Here is a 19,802-nt window from a genome sequence, read left to right as displayed (position 1 = left end):
GTTCGAACCCCGTTGCGCCAAGCATGCTCGCCCTTTCAGCCGTGGGGGTGTTATAATGCGACGGTCAGTCCCACTATTCGTTGGTAAAAGAGTAGCCCAAGAGTTGGTGGAGGATGGTAGTAACTAGCTGCCTTTCCTCTAGTCTAACACTGCAAAATTAGGGACGGCTAGCGCAGATAGCCCTCGAGTAGTTTTGCGCGAAATTAAAAAAAACGATCCCTGATGGTGGCTTGAGTGCATGTAATTCATTATGTAGCTTTTCGCTAAAACATACGTCAACTTCCTGAGTGTTCGTTTGTATATCACTAATACTTATCGTAACAATTCCGCTGATAACGAAACTTCGATATGATTATTTCAGTACTGGATGAACGACACAGAAAGAAATGGATTTGTGAAAAAGTTAATAGCATAATGTAGAAAAACGTAATAATATACTAAACAAGTACAGGTGTAAACTGATATTAGGTGGTTTAACCATGAACGGTTGAAGGTCTTTTGAAATAAACAACATCTTATATATCTAAAGAAAACAATAACAAATGCATTTTCATAAATGTTAGTTTGGTCTAAACATTGGTTGGAGAAACAGAACGTGTCTTGATAAGATGCTTCAAGAAAAATATAAAATATCTGAAATGATCCAAATAATAACATCCAAGATTGGAGTTGCCCGAGAGATGACGGTGAGTGCCCTTGAGTAATTGCATTCTCTTTAGTGTATCCGCTCAGAGTTAGAGTCTTGGTAGAACAGATACCCCACGAATAACTAGCTATTCGAAAACATCTGCACAAAAATATAGAAGTAATAAACACGAGTTTTTAAATAATTATTCACAGTAATGTAAGTTGTTTTGTTTTTCATCCATTCGGCTTCGAGTCACGCTTGAAGCCTTTCTCACGCTAAGCAAGTTCTGTGAAAAGTGCTTTACTCGAAATTGCTAGTAGGTTCATGATTACTAACTTTGTCTGTAAAGTACTGTTTGTTGTGGGAAGGGTTTCAGGTTCGACTCCGAGCTGAAGGAATTAAAAAAAAATTTACTGAGATTACGGTGGCCTTTTTTTGTTTGTTTTAGGTTTTCTATTACAGCGTACAAAACTATGTCATGTCTTTAATAACTTTTCCACGTTTCTAGGTCGCGTTCTTCGGCGCAACCAATAAAATTGTCGAGTTTTTAAGTGACATAGGCTTACAAATAGCAGCACATTACAACCCAGCTGACTTTATTAGTGAGTATGTCTATTATTTTATGCTTTTTTATATATACAATAAATAAATGTGTGTGTGTGTTTTTTTAGCAAAGCCACAGCGGGTTATCTGCTGTGTCCACCGAGGGGATCAAATCCCTGATTTTAGCGTTATAAATCCGTAGACTTACTGCTGTACTAGCAGGAGACAATGAACAAACTATGACACAGTATTATTAAAATTCTCACTGTATTTCATTATGATTCAGTTTTATGTTAAGAGAGATGTTTCTTAAATTAATTCCATCTTATCTAAACCTGTACTTTAGAATAAAGATTTATATAATTTTTTTAAATGGTAACATAAAATTCAGAACGTTAGTTGTGAAAACTTTTAGCACCATTTTTAGTATATTTTAAGGTGTTTTTTTGTAAGATTTCAAACTATCATTGCTTCAATTATCATATTCAAGGCTTGACTCTTTCTCTTAATTACCAAATACAGGACATATTTTACTCTTTATATCTATGTATCTTGGTACAGCAAGTCTCTGAGGTCTTGAAATTTGAGGAATAAGTGTCTACGATTGTTTTGTCTGCTACAAGATATGTTTGTTTGTTTGAAGTTGACCACAGAGCAACACAATGGACTATTTGTACTCTGTGTACCACGGTATCAAACCCGGTTTCTAGTATTGTTAATCTGGAAACATGCCACTGCGCCACTGGGGAGTTTAGGTGTTTCTATTTGTTACAGCAACTGTCTAAGGTTTTATACCTGTGAATTAACTGTCTTAGGTGTTTCATTCTGCTATAGCATTTGTCTTGGACGTTTCTATTTGTTACAGCATCTGTTTAGGATGTTTTTATCTGTATTAGATGGTAAAGTGAGCTGACTAATTTACTTTTAATCAAGAGCTTGTGAGTGGATTAAAAATATCACTCTTACATGTTAACTTGTGCGATCTAACCTTTTTACCTAAACCGAGCAGGTAAAGAGTTCTATGTCGTTCTTCATGAGGAGAAAGTAGGTAAAATACTTTCTTACCACACTTCGTCTAAAACAAGCAGATAAATAGTCACTTACTGTTCTTCTACTGGAGTGAAAAGAAAACTACTTCTTACCGTTCTCACCAGAAGGGAGCAGGAAAACAGTTCCTTACCACCCTTCATCAGGCACTCTTTCATTACAACAGTTCCTTACCACTCTTCATCAGTTGCCCTTTCATTAAAACAGTTTATTACCACTCTTCATCAGTTGCCCTTTCATTAAAACAGTTCCTTACCACTCTTGATCAGGTGCCCTTTCATTAAAACAGTTTCCTACCACTCTTCATCAGGTGCCCTTTCATTACAACAGTTCCTTACCACTCTTCATCAGGTGCCCTTTCATTAAAACAGTTTCCTACCACTCTTCATCAGGTGCCCTTTCATTAAAACAGTTCCTTATTACTCTTCATCAGGTGCCCTTTCATTACAACAGTTCCTTACCACTCTTCATCAGGTGCCCTTTCATTACAACAGTTCCTTACCACTCTTCATCAGGTGCCCTTTCATTAAAACAGTTCCTTATTACTCTTCATCAGGTGCCCTTTCATTACAACAGTTCCTTACCACTCTTCATCAGGTGCCCTTTCATTAAAACAGTTCCTTACCACTCTTGATCAGGTGCCCTTTCATTAAAACAGTTTCCTACTGCTCTTTATCAGGTGCCCTTTCATTAAAACAGTTCCTTACCACTCTTGATCAGGTGCCCTTTCATTGAAACAGTTCCTTACCACTCTTTATCAGGTGCTCTTTCATTAAAACAGTTTCCTACCACTCTTCATCAGGTGCCCTTTCATTACAACAGTTCCTTACCACTGTTCATCAGGCGCCCTTTCATTAAAACAATTCCTTACCACTCTTTATCAGGTGCCCTTTAATTAAAACAGTTCCTTACCACTCTTGATCAGGTGCCCTTTCATTAAAACAGTTTCCTACTGCTCTTTATCAGGTGCCCTTTCATTAAAACAGTTTCCTACTGCTCTTCATCAGTTGCCCTTTCATTAAAACAGTTTCTTACTGTTCTTCATCAGGTGCCCTTTCATTAAAACAGTTCCTTACCACTGTTCATCAGGCGCCCTTTCATTAAAACAGTTCCTTACCACTCTTCATTAGGTGCCCTTTCATTACAACAGTTCCTTACCACTGTTCATCAGTTGCCCTTTCATTACAACAGTTCCTTACCACTCTTCATAAGGTGCTCTTTCATTACAACAGTTCCTTACCACTCTTCATAGGTGCCCTTTCATTACAACAGTTCCTTACCACTCTTGATCAGGTGCCCTTTCATTAAAACAGTTTATTATTACTCTTCATAAGGTGCCCTTTCATTACAACAGTTCCTTACCACTCTTCATAAGGTGCCCTTTCATTACAACAGTTCCTTACCACTCTTGATCAGGTGCCCTTTCATTAAAACAGTTTATTATTACTCTTCATAAGGTGCCCTTTCATTACAACAGTTCCTTACCACTCTTCATAAGGTGCCCTTTCATTACAACAGTTCCTTACCACTCTTGATCAGGTGCCCTTTCATTACAACAGTTCCTTACCACTCTTCATAAGGTGCCCTTTCATTACAACAGTTCCTTACCACTCTTGATCAGGTGCCCTTTCATTAAAACAGTTTATTATTACTCTTCATAAGGTGCCCTTTCATTACAACAGTTCCTTACCACTCTTCATAAGGTGCCCTTTCATTACAACAGTTCCTTACCACTCTTGATCAGGTGCCCTTTCATTGAAACAGTTCCTTACCACTCTTGATCAGGTGCCCTTTCATTAAAACAGTTCTTTACCACTCTTGATCAGGTGCCCTTTCATTAAAACAGTTTCCTACCACTCTTCATCAGGTGCCCTTTCATTACAACAGTTCCTTACCACTCTTGATCAGGTGCCCTTTCATTACAACAGTTCCTTACCACTCTTCATAAGGTGCCCTTTCATTACAACAGTTCCTTACCACTCTTGATCAGGTGCCCTTTCATTAAAACAGTTTATTATTACTCTTCATAAGGTGCCCTTTCATTACAACAGTTCCTTACCACTCTTCATAAGGTGCCCTTTCATTACAACAGTTCCTTACCACTCTTGATCAGGTGCCCTTTCATTGAAACAGTTCCTTACCACTCTTGATCAGGTGCCCTTTCATTGAAACAGTTCCTTACCACTCTTGATCAGTTGCCCTTTCATTAAAACAGTTCCTTACCACTCTTGATCAGGTGCCCTTTCATTAAAACAGTTTCCTACCACTCTTCATCAGGTGCCCTTTCATTACAACAGTTCCTTACCACTCTTCATCAGGTGCCCTTTCATTACAACAGTTCCTTACCACTCTTCATCAGGTGCCCTTTCATTAAAACAGTTCCTTATTACTCTTCATCAGGTGCCCTTTCATTACAACAGTTCCTTACCACTCTTTATCAGGTGCTCTTTCATTGAAACAGTTCCTTACCACTCTTCATAAGGTGCCCTTTCATTACAACAGTTCCTTACCACTCTTCATAAGGTGCCCTTTCATTACAACAGTTCCTTACCACTCTTCATAAGGTGCCCTTTCATTACAACAGTTCCTTACCACTCTTGATCAGGTGCCCTTTCATTGAAACAGTTCCTTACCACTCTTCATAAGGTGCCCTTTCATTACAACAGTTCCTTACCACTCTTGATCAGGTGCCCTTTCATTACAACAGTTCCTTACCACTCTTGATCAGGTGCCCTTTCATTACAACAGTTCCTTACCACTCTTGATCAGGTGCCCTTTCATTACAACAGTTCCTTACCACTCTTTATCAGGTGCTCTTTCATTGAAACAGTTCCTTACCACTCTTCATAAGGTGCCCTTTCATTACAACAGTTCCTTACCACTCTTCATAAGGTGCCCTTTCATTACAACAGTTCCTTACCACTCTTCATAAGGTGCCCTTTCATTACAACAGTTCCTTACCACTCTTGATCAGGTGCCCTTTCATTACAACAGTTCCTTACCACTCTTGATCAGGTGCCCTTTCATTAAAACAGTTCCTTACCACTCTTCATCAGGTGCCCTTTCATTGAAACAGTTCCTTACCACTCTTCATAAGGTGCCCTTTCATTACAACAGTTCCTTACCACTCTTGATCAGGTGCCCTTTCATTAAAACAGTTCCTTACCACTCTTGATCAGGTGCCCTTTCATTAAAACAGTTCCTTACCACTCTTGATCAGGTGCCCTTTCATTAAAACAGTTCCTTACTGCTCTTGATCAGGTGCCCTTTCATTAAAACAGTTTCTTACTGCTCTTCATCAGGCGCCCTTTCATTACAACAGTTCCTTACCACTCTTCATCAGGTGCCCTTTCATTACAACAGTTCCTTACCACTCTTCATCAGGTGCTTTTTCATTAAAACAGTTCCTTACTGCTCTTCATCAGGTGCCCTTTCATTAAAACAGTTTCTTACTGCTCTTCATCAGGCGCCCTTTCATTACAACAGTTCCTTACCACTCTTCATCAGGTGCCCTTTCATTAAAACAGTTCCTTACCACTCTTGATCAGGTGCCCTTTCATCAAAACAGTTTCCTACCACTCTTCATCAGGTGCCCTTTCATTAAAACAGTTCCTTACCACTCTTCATCAGGTGCCCTTTCATTGAAACAGTTCCTTACCACTCTTCATAAGGTGCCCTTTCATTACAACAGTTCCTTACCACTCTTCATAAGGTGCCCTTTCATTACAACAGTTCCTTACCACTCTTGATCAGGTGCCCTTTCATTAAAACAGTTCCTTACCACTCTTGATCAGGTGCCCTTTCATTAAAACAGTTCCTTACTGCTCTTCATCAGGTGCCCTTTCATTAAAACAGTTTCTTACTGCTCTTCATCAGGCGCCCTTTCATTACAACAGTTCCTTACCACTCTTCATCAGGTGCCCTTTCATTACAACAGTTCCTTACCACTCTTCATCAGGTGCTTTTTCATTAGTGCTCGTAACATAGAAGTGGATGTTTTCCAAAAGTGCTTAATTTAAGATTGACTGTAGAGTTAAAAGTATTTTCTTCTATGTACTTCTTTAAATGGTCTCGAAGACATTTGTTTTTTTAATTTCTTTTTAAAGGGAATGAAGTTAACTAAGAAGGTTTGAGGTGAAATTGTTACGAATAAATATCCTACCAACCCACGTGGCAGTAATTACAGACCAGCTATAACTTTGAATATTTAGTAACTTCTTGTCAGGTGATCTTTCCTTACAACAGCGCCTTACCATGCGATTTCTTGAAATGTGTGTTAGGTTTAGTTTGACCTATTACATTTAATAAATAGAAACAGAACAATTATTGACAAAGTGCATTAAACAATAATCTTTCGCTTTGGAGAAATTCAGACAAACAGTTTTATACACCTAATAACGTAATTTGTTTTTTCACTTTTATTATTACAGTTGAACAAGTGAAAAGACCCCAGAAGTTCGGGAAAAATTTATATCAGCAGCCAAGCATTACACGTAAGTTATTCCTTTTTTCAACAGAAGAAATAAATATCCTTAGGAAATCTATTTATGTACACATCTATTAAGCCTAATAATTTATGCATGAAATTATCAAGTGTTTCGTTTTGAAGCTGACAAATTAATATAAGCTTTACTGACATGTTAATGGAGAAATCTTTATGTCACTGTATTAAACTTCTGTACAAAATTGTAAAGTTACTTTAGTTCTATTATCTCACGAAGTAATACATTTTGTAATTAGCCAATCGAAACCATCAGGATTCATCATAACGTTAAGAACAGTTTGGGCTTATAAACAAACAAAAGCATAATAAAATGTTGTATTCGAAATCTTGCTTTAACTATACACTGTTTTATTATTATTTTATTATTATAGCTTTTTATCTTTCTGATCTAAAATGTATTTTGAGTAAATACTTTGAGAACCAGACAGACTTCACTTGTGACAGTTTTGTCATTCGTAAAGAATTCGCTATAAATTATCTTTATTTACTTTCCTGAAACGTGTTTCAATAATGTTCAACCCATTAAGTTGTTTTTTTTTAAATCAATTCCTTATTTTTGTCGTTGGTACATTTTTTTTTTTAAATTTTAAAATAATATTTTATTCAATAAATCTACAGCAAAATTCCAAAACTAATTTTCTAGACCAAAGTCACAAATCCCGATTTTTAAGAAAGCATTTTTTCCACACACTCGTTTTTTATGTAACATAACGACTATAAACATTAAACACGTGGCTTAACAATAAATAGATTTTGATCAAAAGAAGATTACTTTTTGTAACACAGCTAAAACCAACTGAGATGTCTTTAGTTATTAATATGAACTCATTGTTTGTAATGAATGTCATCTGCTATTTACTTCAATTTCCTTCCACCAACGCGTTTCGTCAAGATGCCAAGAATGCTTTGTGGTAATGAAATAACCATCTTTTTAGAGAAATAAATGAAGCCTCAGCCCAAATGGAGCTCAACTCTTGGTATCTGCACCAGTTCAGTCCACAACTGATTCAGCAGGTGAGAGGTTCATTTTAAAGATGCCATATTAAAACACATAAAAAGATTTCAGAGAATGTGTTTATTACCCTTTAGTACTTATAAGCCATCGGACTTGTAATCTCTTATTGTGATATTTAAATACATTCACCTAAATGATTTCACAAAAATTGCTAGAGGAACTTTAGAAGACAAAACAAATACATTAAGCTAATATATTCTTACAGCATCTGAGAGCAATGAAGACGGTGGTGTGCCATCCTGGTCTGATGCCTACAGCTCTGTGTTCGGCAGCGAAGACAGTTGTACAGGGACTATTGAAAAGTGGCCCACGTGCTTTTGGACGCAACTTAAAGTACTGTCCCAAAGAAATTTTCAAGAAGCACATGGCCGTATGCTATCTAGACTGAATTGGATACAGACTGTTGGCCTGGGAATTGTGAGTGGACTTCTCTGGTTTCAAGTGGAAAGAACGGAAACGAATCTATCTGACATTCAAGGATGGGTAAGTTCTGACATCTTTAAAACAGCGTATATCGTCGAGAGAAGGTTGATGCTACAGAAACATCTGGCACTCTGATCAACTGATATGGCACTTTAATTAACTGATACGAATGTAAAATTACTGATCTGGTCTAGTAGTCCATTTATGTTCCTGATAAACATTTTGAACCACAATTTTTTATGATGAAAACATGCCCTAAGATTGACCATGTAAACTTATTAAGAAATTAGACACGTTTCTGAAGTTCTCTGATATCTCTGCAACAGCCAGGTAAGGTCATAACCCAATACCAAACACGTTAACATGTAGCATTTTGTAATGCAATAAAAAGTGAAGAATGAATTCTTACTTCAGCTCTCTAGAGGTTATTACAGTCTGTCACATTTATTTTAGATAGAGCTTGATTTCATGTTTCTTTCTTTGTCTAGATGTTCTTTAGCATGACTTATTGGATGCTGTTTGCATTGTTTGGAGCACTTACTTCATGTAAGTATGATAATTAGTCGAAATACAGGATGCTGTTTGCATTGTTTGGAGCACTTACTTCATGTAAGTGCGGTAATTAGCCTAAATAAAAAATGCTGTTTACATTGTTCGGAGCACTTACTTCTTATGAGTATAAGAATCGCTAATGGCTGTGTTATTTTAATATTTAGGATTACATTACTGTAAAAATGGTTATATTAAATGAGGATTAGTTCGTACTTTTTAATGATCAATATTTCCGAAATGTACATATCTAAAGTTAGAAGTTAACTAATATATTAACTTTTTACGTATTACACTTGAAATGATATAAGTGGAAATTCTTACACAGTCCAACTATTGCATTAAATTCACTTGTTCATCAGAACTTTCAAACTTTTAAGCTCAAATACTACAGTTAAATCAAAATTAATTAAGTTACCACCATGTGTCGCTAAAACCGCCACACGTGTAAATTACTTTTTGCTCGTGTAATTTTTTAAAATAATTTTATTTTGAAATTATCAAGAGCATAATCAGATGGAAATTTCTACGAATAGTAACCCTAAAATATGGCGACTTGTTGAATTCGATTCAGTATGAAATATAAAATATCTGAGAAAATTCTTCATCTTATTCTGAAACCGGTAAAGTACTTTATTATATAAAACAATAAAAAACTGAAAAAAAAGTACAAAAATCCACAGTCATAAAACAATAGGTTTGAAAGAGTGCAAACGTGTTATTATTTTACATACTTTAACCAATAGATGGCACTAGCTACCTTTGCTCTTTTTTTTGCAGTTCCGCCTGAAAGGGAAGTTATCAACAAAGAGAGATCGTCTGGGACGTACAGGTTGTCGGCTTATTATTTGGCTAAAATGATAGGAGAATTTCCTCTTATAGTCACTCTTCCGTCGGCATTTCATTTCATCTCTTACCCGATGTTAGGATTACATGATGGTTGGATTTTCTTGAGTCTATGGGGTTTTCTCCTTCTCAATACTGTTGTTGCTCAGGTAGGAAGGAAGTTGAAATCTAATCGTAGTAAATATTGAAATGTCCTAGCTACAATGTGGGGAAATGGATTTAATCTTGGACGAACAGCTTTATGTACAAGTTACCTGTAACACGGAGCAACGTGCATTTAATATCTCGCCCTTAGAACGCACGTGTTCAATATTTGCGAGAATAATAATCGTTTGTTTGGAATTTCGCGCAAAGCTACTCCAGGGCTATCTGTGCTAGCCGTTTCTAATTTAGCAGTGTAAGATTAGAGGGAAGGCAGCTAGTCATCACCACTCACCGCAAACTCTTGGGCTACTCTTTTACCAACGAAGAGTGGGATTGACCGTCACGTTATAACTCTTCCACGGCTTAAAGGGGGAGCATGTTTGGTGTGACGGGAATTCGAACTCGCGACCCTCAGGTTACGAGTCGAGTGCTTTAATTACCTGTCTTACATTGCAAAATTAGGGATGGCTAGTGCAGATAGCCCTCGCGTAGCTTTGCGTGAACATTCAAAAACAAACAAACTAACAAAAAAATTGTTTTTTAAGTGCAAAGTTGCACTATGGACTATCGGTTCTATGACGTCACAAAGATCTAACCATAAATGTTAGTGTTATAAGCTCCCAAGCTTACTGAGGAGGGATCAGATGGATATTCTATACAAATACGCCTTGTATTCCATCGCTTACATTTGTTGTTTTTGCTACTGGATTGGCCCAGTGGCTAGAACTCTCAATTCACAATTTCTAGGCCTCGGAATCGAACACGTCACAACATGTTCACTCTCTCTGTCATAAGTGCGCTATAATGTGATAATTAACCCCAGTATTCGTTGGTAAAAGAATATCCCAAGAATTGGAGGTGGGTGGTGTTGACCAACTACCTTTTCTCCAGTCTATTACTTCAAAAATTAGAACGGCTAGTGCAGGTAGCCTTTAAGTAACGCCCCCCATTGTCACAGAGGTATGTCTGCGGACTTACAACGTTGAAAAATCGGGTTTTGATACCTGTGGTGAGAAAAGCATAAAAAACTCTTTGTGTCGCTTTGTGTTTAACTATAAACAAACAAACCCTCAAATAGCTTTGCCCAAAATTCTACAAAACAAGCTACTGGATTATGATAGGTAAGCGTTTATTCTACTTCAGTCTTTATGTTTGAGTTTAATTTTCGATATAAAGAAAACAACTAATGGCTGACATTTAACAGACATAATATAAACCAAGAAATATATTTTTAAACTTACTTGGTGTCTTTAGAAGTCCGTCGAAGATAAAAAAAAAAGTGTTTAATATAACTTTCAAGTCCTTATATTAAGAGAATGCGTTTTTGATAAATTATTTAAAACATTATCTTATTAGTTGCTAGATGGCGCAATAATCAACCCGCGAAAAGCTGTTATCAGTTTCAGCAGGTACCCCGATTGTACAGCGCTATTATCCAGAGATTCATTCCACACGTAGACACAGTGGTTGGTCTAATGTTGGAATGATATTTTATCCATTAAATACTTCCAGTTTTATGGCAGGCGTTTTATAGCTATATATACATATATTTGTATAATAAATTAAAAACAATAAAAGACGCTGCACTATTTGAGAAGATCCCAGCGTACAAGCTATAATGTGTAATGTAAAATGTACACTAGGTTTTGGATGTGACTGAAGGGCTCACATTACGGTGGGGATACACTGTCTATCGGTTTTAACCTCCATTCGCCAGTCTCACATAAAGAAATAAAATAAAGGAGTGGCAATAGATATAGAATTAGAAGGGCAAGATGGGGGTGTTGAAGCCCAGAACTATACCACCCTTCACTGCCTGTAGACAGTTATGGGAAGGTGGCTGGTCCCCAAAGCAAAGAAGAAGAAAAAAGTAATTGAAAAATAAGAATAAGAAAAATAGAATACTATCATTTGGGATAAATTAAAAACTTATCTCTTGAAGTTAGCATTCTAGTCCATAATATGGTAGAAAGGCACTAATTGATAGCGCAGAAAACGAATTATATTAGTATGAAGCATCCCATTCCAAGCTCCACCCAGTTATTAAGTCTACTGTGACTATCACACTTTAAACAAGCCATTATATGCGGTAAGCTGTGTATCCGTAGTGTACGTTTTATACCCCACATTATAACTTGTACGATGAGATCTTCTCAATTGGTGCAGCGTTTTGTACTTATTATTTTTATTTAATTTTTTTCGGCTTGTTTTTAAGTTATACGAAGTTAATATAATTAGTAAGAGGTTTAAATTTGCTGTTTTTAACGCAGTCCTTCCTTTTTATGAAGTATTTTAAAGTTAAGTCGTCCAAAGAGGGCAGATTACCATAGTCTCTCAATAACTTTATTCGTGTATTATAAATTATTTTCTTCGTTTCCTTGTTGTTAAGAGCAAAGCTACATAGTGAGCTGGCTATCTGGGCTATGCCTACAGTTGACTATAGAAACTCCATTTTTAACCTTATAAGCCTTCAGACTCACCGCTGAGCAGTCGGGGGGTGGGGCTAAAAAATCCAAGATTAATGTCAAAACATTACATATCCATTGTGTTTTGGTGATCAAATGCTTTCAAATAAATTGCCTGAATCTCCTTGTAGTGCTCCTCCGGTGGAACAGCGGACTTATACTGCTAGAAAGCAGGTTTCGATACCCATGGTGAGCAAAGCACAGATAGACCTTTGTGTAGCTTTGTGCATAATAGAAAAACAAACAATTTGTAGTTTGAAATCCTTACGAGTCTGGATATTTCTTCCATGTCGACGACCGTATAAAGTATCTCATTTTTGTTTCTTTTCAGAGTGTAGGACTGTTAGTGGGAGCTACCTGTGTTGACCTCCAGGTGTCAGTGACCGTCTCAGCATTATATTCCCTATCTACCATGTTGTTTGGAGGTTTCTATACCAAGTCGATACCTTCTTGGCTGATGTGGTTGCGATACCTTTCTATAGTTCATTATGCGTTTAATAATATGCAGATGGTAGAATTTGGTGGTGGCGTACCAATACGGTATGTATAAACCCTTTGAAATAATGAACATTGTAGCATTCAGTGAAATTAAACACGCACATCCTGTTGATACATATATTAGCCTCCATGAGGTTTAACCTTCTGACGTATAAAGAAGGGGGCATTTCCTAAGTGACAATAGCGACTAAAAGCGAAACAACAAGTAATGATAATAAATTAATCAAAACGGTGCTTGTGCATATATAATATATGTATAATAACAAAGCTGAACACGATAAAATAATTGCGTAATAAAATTAATTAAGACTAGGGTTCAGCACTTTAAAAACTGCACATGTTTCGGTGGTTTACGCCGCCATCTCCAGGAGTTAAAATCTGTTTAAAAAATACCGATCAGTGTAGAGTATTTGTAGCGCTCGTCCCTAGTTTTAATGAATTTTATTGTACAATTTTTTTTAACGTTGTACGCCTTTTAATTGAACATATAATAATAATAAATTAGAAGGTTGAGCACTGTGCTTAAATTATGTTTAAAAATGCTATAATAAGAGACAGAAATGTCGCCCCAAGTAAACTTTTGCAGGAAGCGATAAAAACTATTTCGTGAAGGAAAATGAACCGAATTGTGCCAGAGTCATTTAATTCAATAAACCGCTCAACAGTTTAGAAGAATCTTTGAAAATAAATTATTCCGTAAAATAAAGGGTCATAATGATTGCCAAAGCCATTAACTTTAATAAGCTACTCAAAAATGGAGAGGGTCCTAGAAAGCGAAAGTTTATTCCTAAACTATGCCCAACCTGGAACTTTAATGATCATATTTGTAGCTAAATCTATACTGTAACTACAGTGATTTCCCCCTTTTTTTTTTTTTTCAGCTGTGCTCCTCATTATTCCCAGTTTGAAGCTTGTCGTCATGGAAACAGCTCAGTAATTCTACTCGAAGACATCATTAATCACCAGGGAATGTGGCTCCCTCTATGGGCTAATACCATAATTTTGTTAATATTTTTATTTGCGTTCAGACTTATGGGGTATCTTATATTAAGATACATTCGAAAGCCTAGGTAAAATAGGAGTTCGATGTTTGGATGATGAAGCAGGCGCAGATGTAAATAATAACGTAATAATTTTTTAAACATTTTGAAAAACATGAAGCAAGAGTGTGTTGGACAGCAGTCACTGTCTGTTGAAGTATTCTTGCAAAGGTAATTGTTAATCACGTGTTGTGTTGCAGGTCATATCGTTTGACACAAAGTGCTGGTCTGTTGGTGCCAAAGTGAGAAATTTAAACTGGTTTAAAGCTAAATTGTATCCTAATTTGGATATTGTGTGATATATTGATAGTCCACATTAGAAAAAAAAACCAAGGACAAGTAATAAATAAATAAACATTCGTTTACTATTTTGAAAACGATTTTAAGTTCATTTCGTGATATTAAAATTATTGATTGGATGAGGTCAATTCGACTGCACACACCTTTAATATAAAACCCTCTACTGGATTTCTAGAGAATCATCAGGGTACTTGTAGTTAGTAAGTTGAAGTAATATAATCAGTTTATTTTACGCTCAGATATAACTACTTAAAAGTCACTCATTCAACAGCTTGCTTCCATTTATATCATATTTGCTTACAATACGCTACTGTTGGTCACTTGATTTCGCTGTGTGTGGTTTAATAAAATTTCAAGGAATATAAATTTAATGGAGCACTATAGTAAACAGAAAAAGGTTTTAGAATTTGCATAATTTGTTTCTGAGGAAATGCTTGGTATTTTCAATTAAAAAAAAACATTAAGAAGCGTTTTGATATAGGGTTAAATAGTAGCGTTGGTAACTTTGTCAACAAAAATGTAAGCCTTAATAACTGGTTATTTTTTAATGTTGTTGTTATGTAAGCCTTAATAACTGGTTGTTGTTGTGTAAGCCTAAATAACTGGTTGTTGTTTTCAATGTTGTTGTTATGCAAGCCTTAAGAACTGGTTGTTTTTTTCAATGTTGTTGTTATGTAAGCCTTTATAACTGGTTGTTGTTTTTTCAATGTTCTTGTTATGTAAGCCTTAATAACTGGTTGTTGTTTTTTCAATGTTGTTGTTATGTAAGCCTTTATAACTGGTTGTTGTTTTTTCAATGTTGTTGTTATGTAAGCCTTAATAGCTGGTTGTTGTTTTTTTAATGTTGTTGTTATGTAAGCCTTAATAACTGGTTGTTGTTCTTTTTCAATGTTGTTCTTATGTAAGCCTTAATAACTGGTTGTTGTTTTTCCAATGTTGTTATGTAAGCCTTAATAACTGGTTGTTTTTTAATGTTGTTGTTATGTAAGCCTTAATAACTGGTTGTTGTTTTCAATGTTGTTGTTATGTAAGCCTTAATAACTGGTTGTTGTTTTTCTTCAATGTTGTTGTTATGTAAGCCTTAATAACTGGTTGTTGTTGTTTTCAGTGTTGTTGTTATGTAAGCCTTCATAACTGGTTGTTGTTTTAGCGGTGCAAAGCTACAGGATCAGCAGAATATTGCTGTCTTCTGAGGAAATTAAACCCGGAATTTTAGCTTTGTAAATCCGTATATTTACCACTAGCCCACCGAGGGACATATTTGATATAATGTTGCAAGATGTAGCATCCATTAATGTAAACTAGCCACGTATCTGTTCTGGTTTATACAAAACTAAACGTTTTCCCGTGTTTCATTTCAATATTTAAGTTTGATTTGGATCTCAGAATAATATTTGCATAATAATTTTTGTGCACGATTTTATTTTCTGTTTTCAATATGATATGAAAACTTTTCTTAAGTCACCCTCATTGAATTTATTGCGGTTTTACACTTAGAACAAATGATTGAAGTTTTCTCTGCTATCAACTCCAAACTTTTGCAGACATCAAACGAGTGAGTGAATTCACCTCAGTAATTCGCTAATTTGTGAGAATAAATGAATTAATTTGTCCCAGTGATCAACCCGGAGAAGTGATGAGTGGATTTACTCTGATCTGTCCTACGGTTGTGCATGAGAATGAATGAATTAATTTGTCTCAGTGATCAATCCAGAGAAGTGATGAGTGGATTTACTCTGACCTGTCCTACGGTTCTGTATGAGAATGAATGAAATAATTTGTCTCTGTAATCAAATCAGAGAATTAAACAGATGGGTGGATTTACTGCGAATTGTCCTACGGTTGTGCATGAGTTTGTTTAGAAATAAACACAAAGCTACACATTGTATCACAGAACGACTGGTATAGGTATTAACACTTTTACTGATAAGCAGAGAACAACGTGTTAATACCCATACCAGTTGTACTGTGATATAGTTTTATTTCAAGTGGGTTTCTCGTCATCAAGAAAGCTACACACTGAGCTATCTGTGCTCTGCCCACCGGGTATCGAAACCTGGCTTCAAGCGGTGTGAATCCGAAGACATACCGTTGTGCCAATAGTTGTGTGTATTAGAGAGTTAAAATGGCCATAAAGATCCATATCAATAAATATCTTATCGTTATGTAAGAAGATAAATGGTTCCCCACCCACCCAGACATTTTCTCCAGTAAATATTGAAAGTAAATAAATTACTATAAATATTCGTGTTACAGAAAAGTCGGGCCCGGCATGGCCAAGCGTGTTAAGGCGTGCGACTCGTAATCTGAGGGTCGCGAGTTCGCATCCCGGTCGCGCCAAACATGCTCGCCCTTTCAGCCGTGGGGGCGTTATAATGTGACGGTCAATCCCACTATTCGTTGGTAAAAGAGTAGCCCAAGAGTTGGCGGTGGGTGGTGATGACTAGCTGCCTTCCCTCTAGTCTTACACTGCTAAATTAGAAACGGCTAGCGCAGATAGCCCTCGAGTAGCTTTGTGCGAAATTCTAAAAACAAACAAACAACAGAAAAGTCGAGTTTTGATTATTACAATTCCCTCTTCAAACTATTTTATAATTACAATTTCTACACAAGAATTAAGAAAAGAAATAAATTATTCGCTTATTACCGGGTATTCTACTTCTAAAACCAAACGAATAGTTTGTTCTAGGACATTATTCGTTATATTCTAAGATTGGATAATTTCATTTTATACAAGAAAGTAAATTGGTTGAATGATTGACCCAGTTAACTTTTCTTCCAATGAGTAAAAACAAATACTTGTTTCCCTTCTCTTCAGTGATTTCTATAATTCTGTGTAATTATTATTTATTTGTGTGTATTTTTGTCATGTCGGTAGTCACTATTGACGATGTTTTAATGAAAACATATTTCAGTCAATTCAATACGATCGTTCTTTAACTATAAAGTAAAAAAAAAATAGTTTCTTCAATTTACCATGATGCTTTAAACAAGTAAAGAACAACAACTGCATCATTGAGTCAATTTACCATGATGCTTTAAACAAGTAAAGAACAGTAACTTCATCATTGAGTCAATTTACCATGATGCTTTAAACGAGCAAAAAACAATAACTGCATCATTGAGTCAATTTACCATGATGCTTTAAACGAGTAAAGAACAATAACTGCATCATTGAGTCAATTTACCATGATGCTTTAAAAGAGTAAAGAGTCAATTTACTATGATGCTTTAAAAGAGTAAAGAACAATAACTGTATCATTGAGTCAATTTACAATGATGCTTTAAACGAGTAACGAGTCAATTTACTATGATGCTTTAAACGAGTAAAGAACAATAATTGCATCACTGAGTCAATTTACCACGATGCTTTAAACGAGAAAAGAACAATAATTGCATCATTGAGTCAATTTACCACGATGCTTCAAACGAGAAAAGAACAATAATTGCATCATTGAGTCAATTTACCATGACGCTTTAAAAGAATAAAGAACAATAACTGCATCATTGAGTCAATTTACCATGATGCTTTAAAAGAGTAAAGAACAATAACTGCATCATTGAGTCAATTTACCATGATGCTTTAAAAGAGTAAAGAGTCAATTTACTATGAGGCTTTAAAAGAGTACAGAACAATAACTGTATCAGTGAGTCAATTTACAATGATGCTTTAAACGAGTAAAGAACAACAATTGCATCATTGAGTCAATTTACCATGATGCTTTAAAAGAGTAAAGAACAATAACTGCATCATTGAGTCAATTTACTATGATGCTTTAAACGAGTAAAGAACAATAACTATATCATTGAGTCAATTTACCATGATACTTTAAAAGAGTAAAGAACAATAACTGCATCAATGAGTCAATTTACCATGATGCTTTATACGAGTAAAGAGTCAATTTACTATGATGCTTTAAACGAGTGAAGAACAGTAACTTCATCATTGAATCAATTTATTATGACACTTTAAAAGAGTAAAGAACAATAACTGCATCATTGAGTCAATTTACTATGATGCTTTAAACGAGTAAAGAACAATAACTGCATCACTGAGTCAATTTACCATGATGCTTTAGACGAGTAAAGAACAATAATTGCATCATTGAGTCAATTTACCATGATGTTTTAAAAGAGTAAAGAACAATAACTGCATCATTGAGTCAATTTACCATGATGCTTTAAAAGAGTAAAGAACAATAACTGCATCATTGAGTCAATTTACCATGATGCTTTAAACGAGTAAAGAACAATAACTGCATCATTGAGTCAGTTTACCATGATGCTTTAAACGAGTAAAGAACAGTAACTGTATCATTGAGTTAATTTACCATGATGCTTTAAACGAGTAACGAGTCAATTTACTATGATGCTTTAAACGAGTAAAGAACAATAATTGCATCACTGAGTCAATTTACCATGATGCTTTAAAAGAGTAAAGAACAATAACTGCATCATTGAGTCAATTTACCATGATGCTTTAAACGAGTAAAGAACAATAACTGCATCATTGAGTCAATTTACCATGATGCTTTAAACGAGTAAAGAACAATAACTGCATCATTGAGTCAATTTACCATGATGCTTTAAACGAGTAAAGAACAATAATTGCATCATTGAGTCAATTTACCATGATGCTTTAAAAGAGTAAAGAACAATAACTGCATCATTGAGTCAATTTACTATGATGCTTTAAACGAGTAAAGAACAATAACTATATCATTGAGTCAATTTACCATGATGCTTTAAAAGAATAAAGAACAATAACTGCATCATTGAGTCAATTTACCATGATGCTTTAAAAGAGTAAAGAACAATAACTGCATCAATGAGTCAATTTACCATGATGCTTTATACGAGTAAAGAGTCAATTTACTATGATGCTTTAAACGAGTGAAGAACAGTAACTTCATCATTGAATCAATTTATTATGACACTTTAAAAGAGTAAAGAACAATAACTGCATCATTGAGTCAATTTACTATGATGTTTTAAACGAGTAAAGAACAATAACTGCATCATTGAGTCAATTTGCCATGATGCTTTAAACGAGTAAAAAACAATAACTGCATCACTGAGTCAATTTACCATGATGCTTTAAACGAGTAAAGAACAATAATTGCATCATTGAGTCAATTTACCATGATGTTTTAAAAGAGTAAAGAACAATAACTGCATCATTGAGTCAATTTACCATGATGCTTTAAAAGAGTAAAGAACAATAACTGCATCATTGAGTCAATTTACCATGATGCTTTAAAAGAGTAAAGAACAATAACTGCATCATTGAGTCAATTTGCCATGATGCTTTAAACGAGTAAAGAACAATAACTGCATCACTGAGTCAATTTACCATGATGCTTTAAACGAGTAAAGAACAATAATTGCATCATTGAGTCAATTTACCATGATGTTTTAAAAGAGTAAAGAACAATAACTGCATCATTGAGTCAATTTACCATGATGCTTTAAAAGAATAAAGAACAATAACTGCATCATTGAGTCAATTTACCATGATGCTTTAAAAGAGTAAAGAACAATAACTGCATCAATGAGTCAATTTACCATGATGCTTTATACGAGTAAAGAGTCAATTTACTATGATGCTTTAAACGAGTGAAGAACAGTAACTTCATCATTGAATCAATTTATTATGACACTTTAAAAGAGTAAAGAACAATAACTGCATCATTGAGTCAATTTACTATGATGTTTTAAACGAGTAAAGAACAATAACTGCATCATTGAGTCAATTTGCCATGATGCTTTAAACGAGTAAAGAACAATAACTGCATCACTG

At 35.2% G+C, this 19,802-nt stretch overlaps 1 protein-coding gene across 1 annotated transcript in view; it reads left to right on the top strand.

The window, feature by feature from the left end:
- LOC143228614 (uncharacterized) overlaps positions 1-17,490 on the top strand; it is a 39,872-nt gene extending 22,382 nt beyond the window's left edge. Inside the window, exons 6-12 of the mRNA XM_076459839.1 lie at positions 1,137-1,230; positions 6,649-6,711; positions 7,943-8,220; positions 8,649-8,706; positions 9,490-9,704; positions 12,496-12,704; positions 13,544-17,490. Coding sequence (XP_076315954.1) covers positions 1,137-1,230; positions 6,649-6,711; positions 7,943-8,220; positions 8,649-8,706; positions 9,490-9,704; positions 12,496-12,704; positions 13,544-13,736 — 1,110 coding nt within the window. The 3' untranslated portion in view covers positions 13,737-17,490. The remainder of the gene's footprint in view (positions 1-1,136; positions 1,231-6,648; positions 6,712-7,942; positions 8,221-8,648; positions 8,707-9,489; positions 9,705-12,495; positions 12,705-13,543) is intronic.
- Positions 17,491-19,802: the final 2,312 nt, after the last annotated feature.

This window comes from Tachypleus tridentatus, chromosome 10, assembly GCF_004210375.1.
Source record: "Tachypleus tridentatus isolate NWPU-2018 chromosome 10, ASM421037v1, whole genome shotgun sequence".
Taxonomy (NCBI): domain Eukaryota; kingdom Metazoa; phylum Arthropoda; class Merostomata; order Xiphosura; family Limulidae; genus Tachypleus; species Tachypleus tridentatus.
This window is presented reverse-complemented; position numbering and strand designations above follow the sequence as displayed.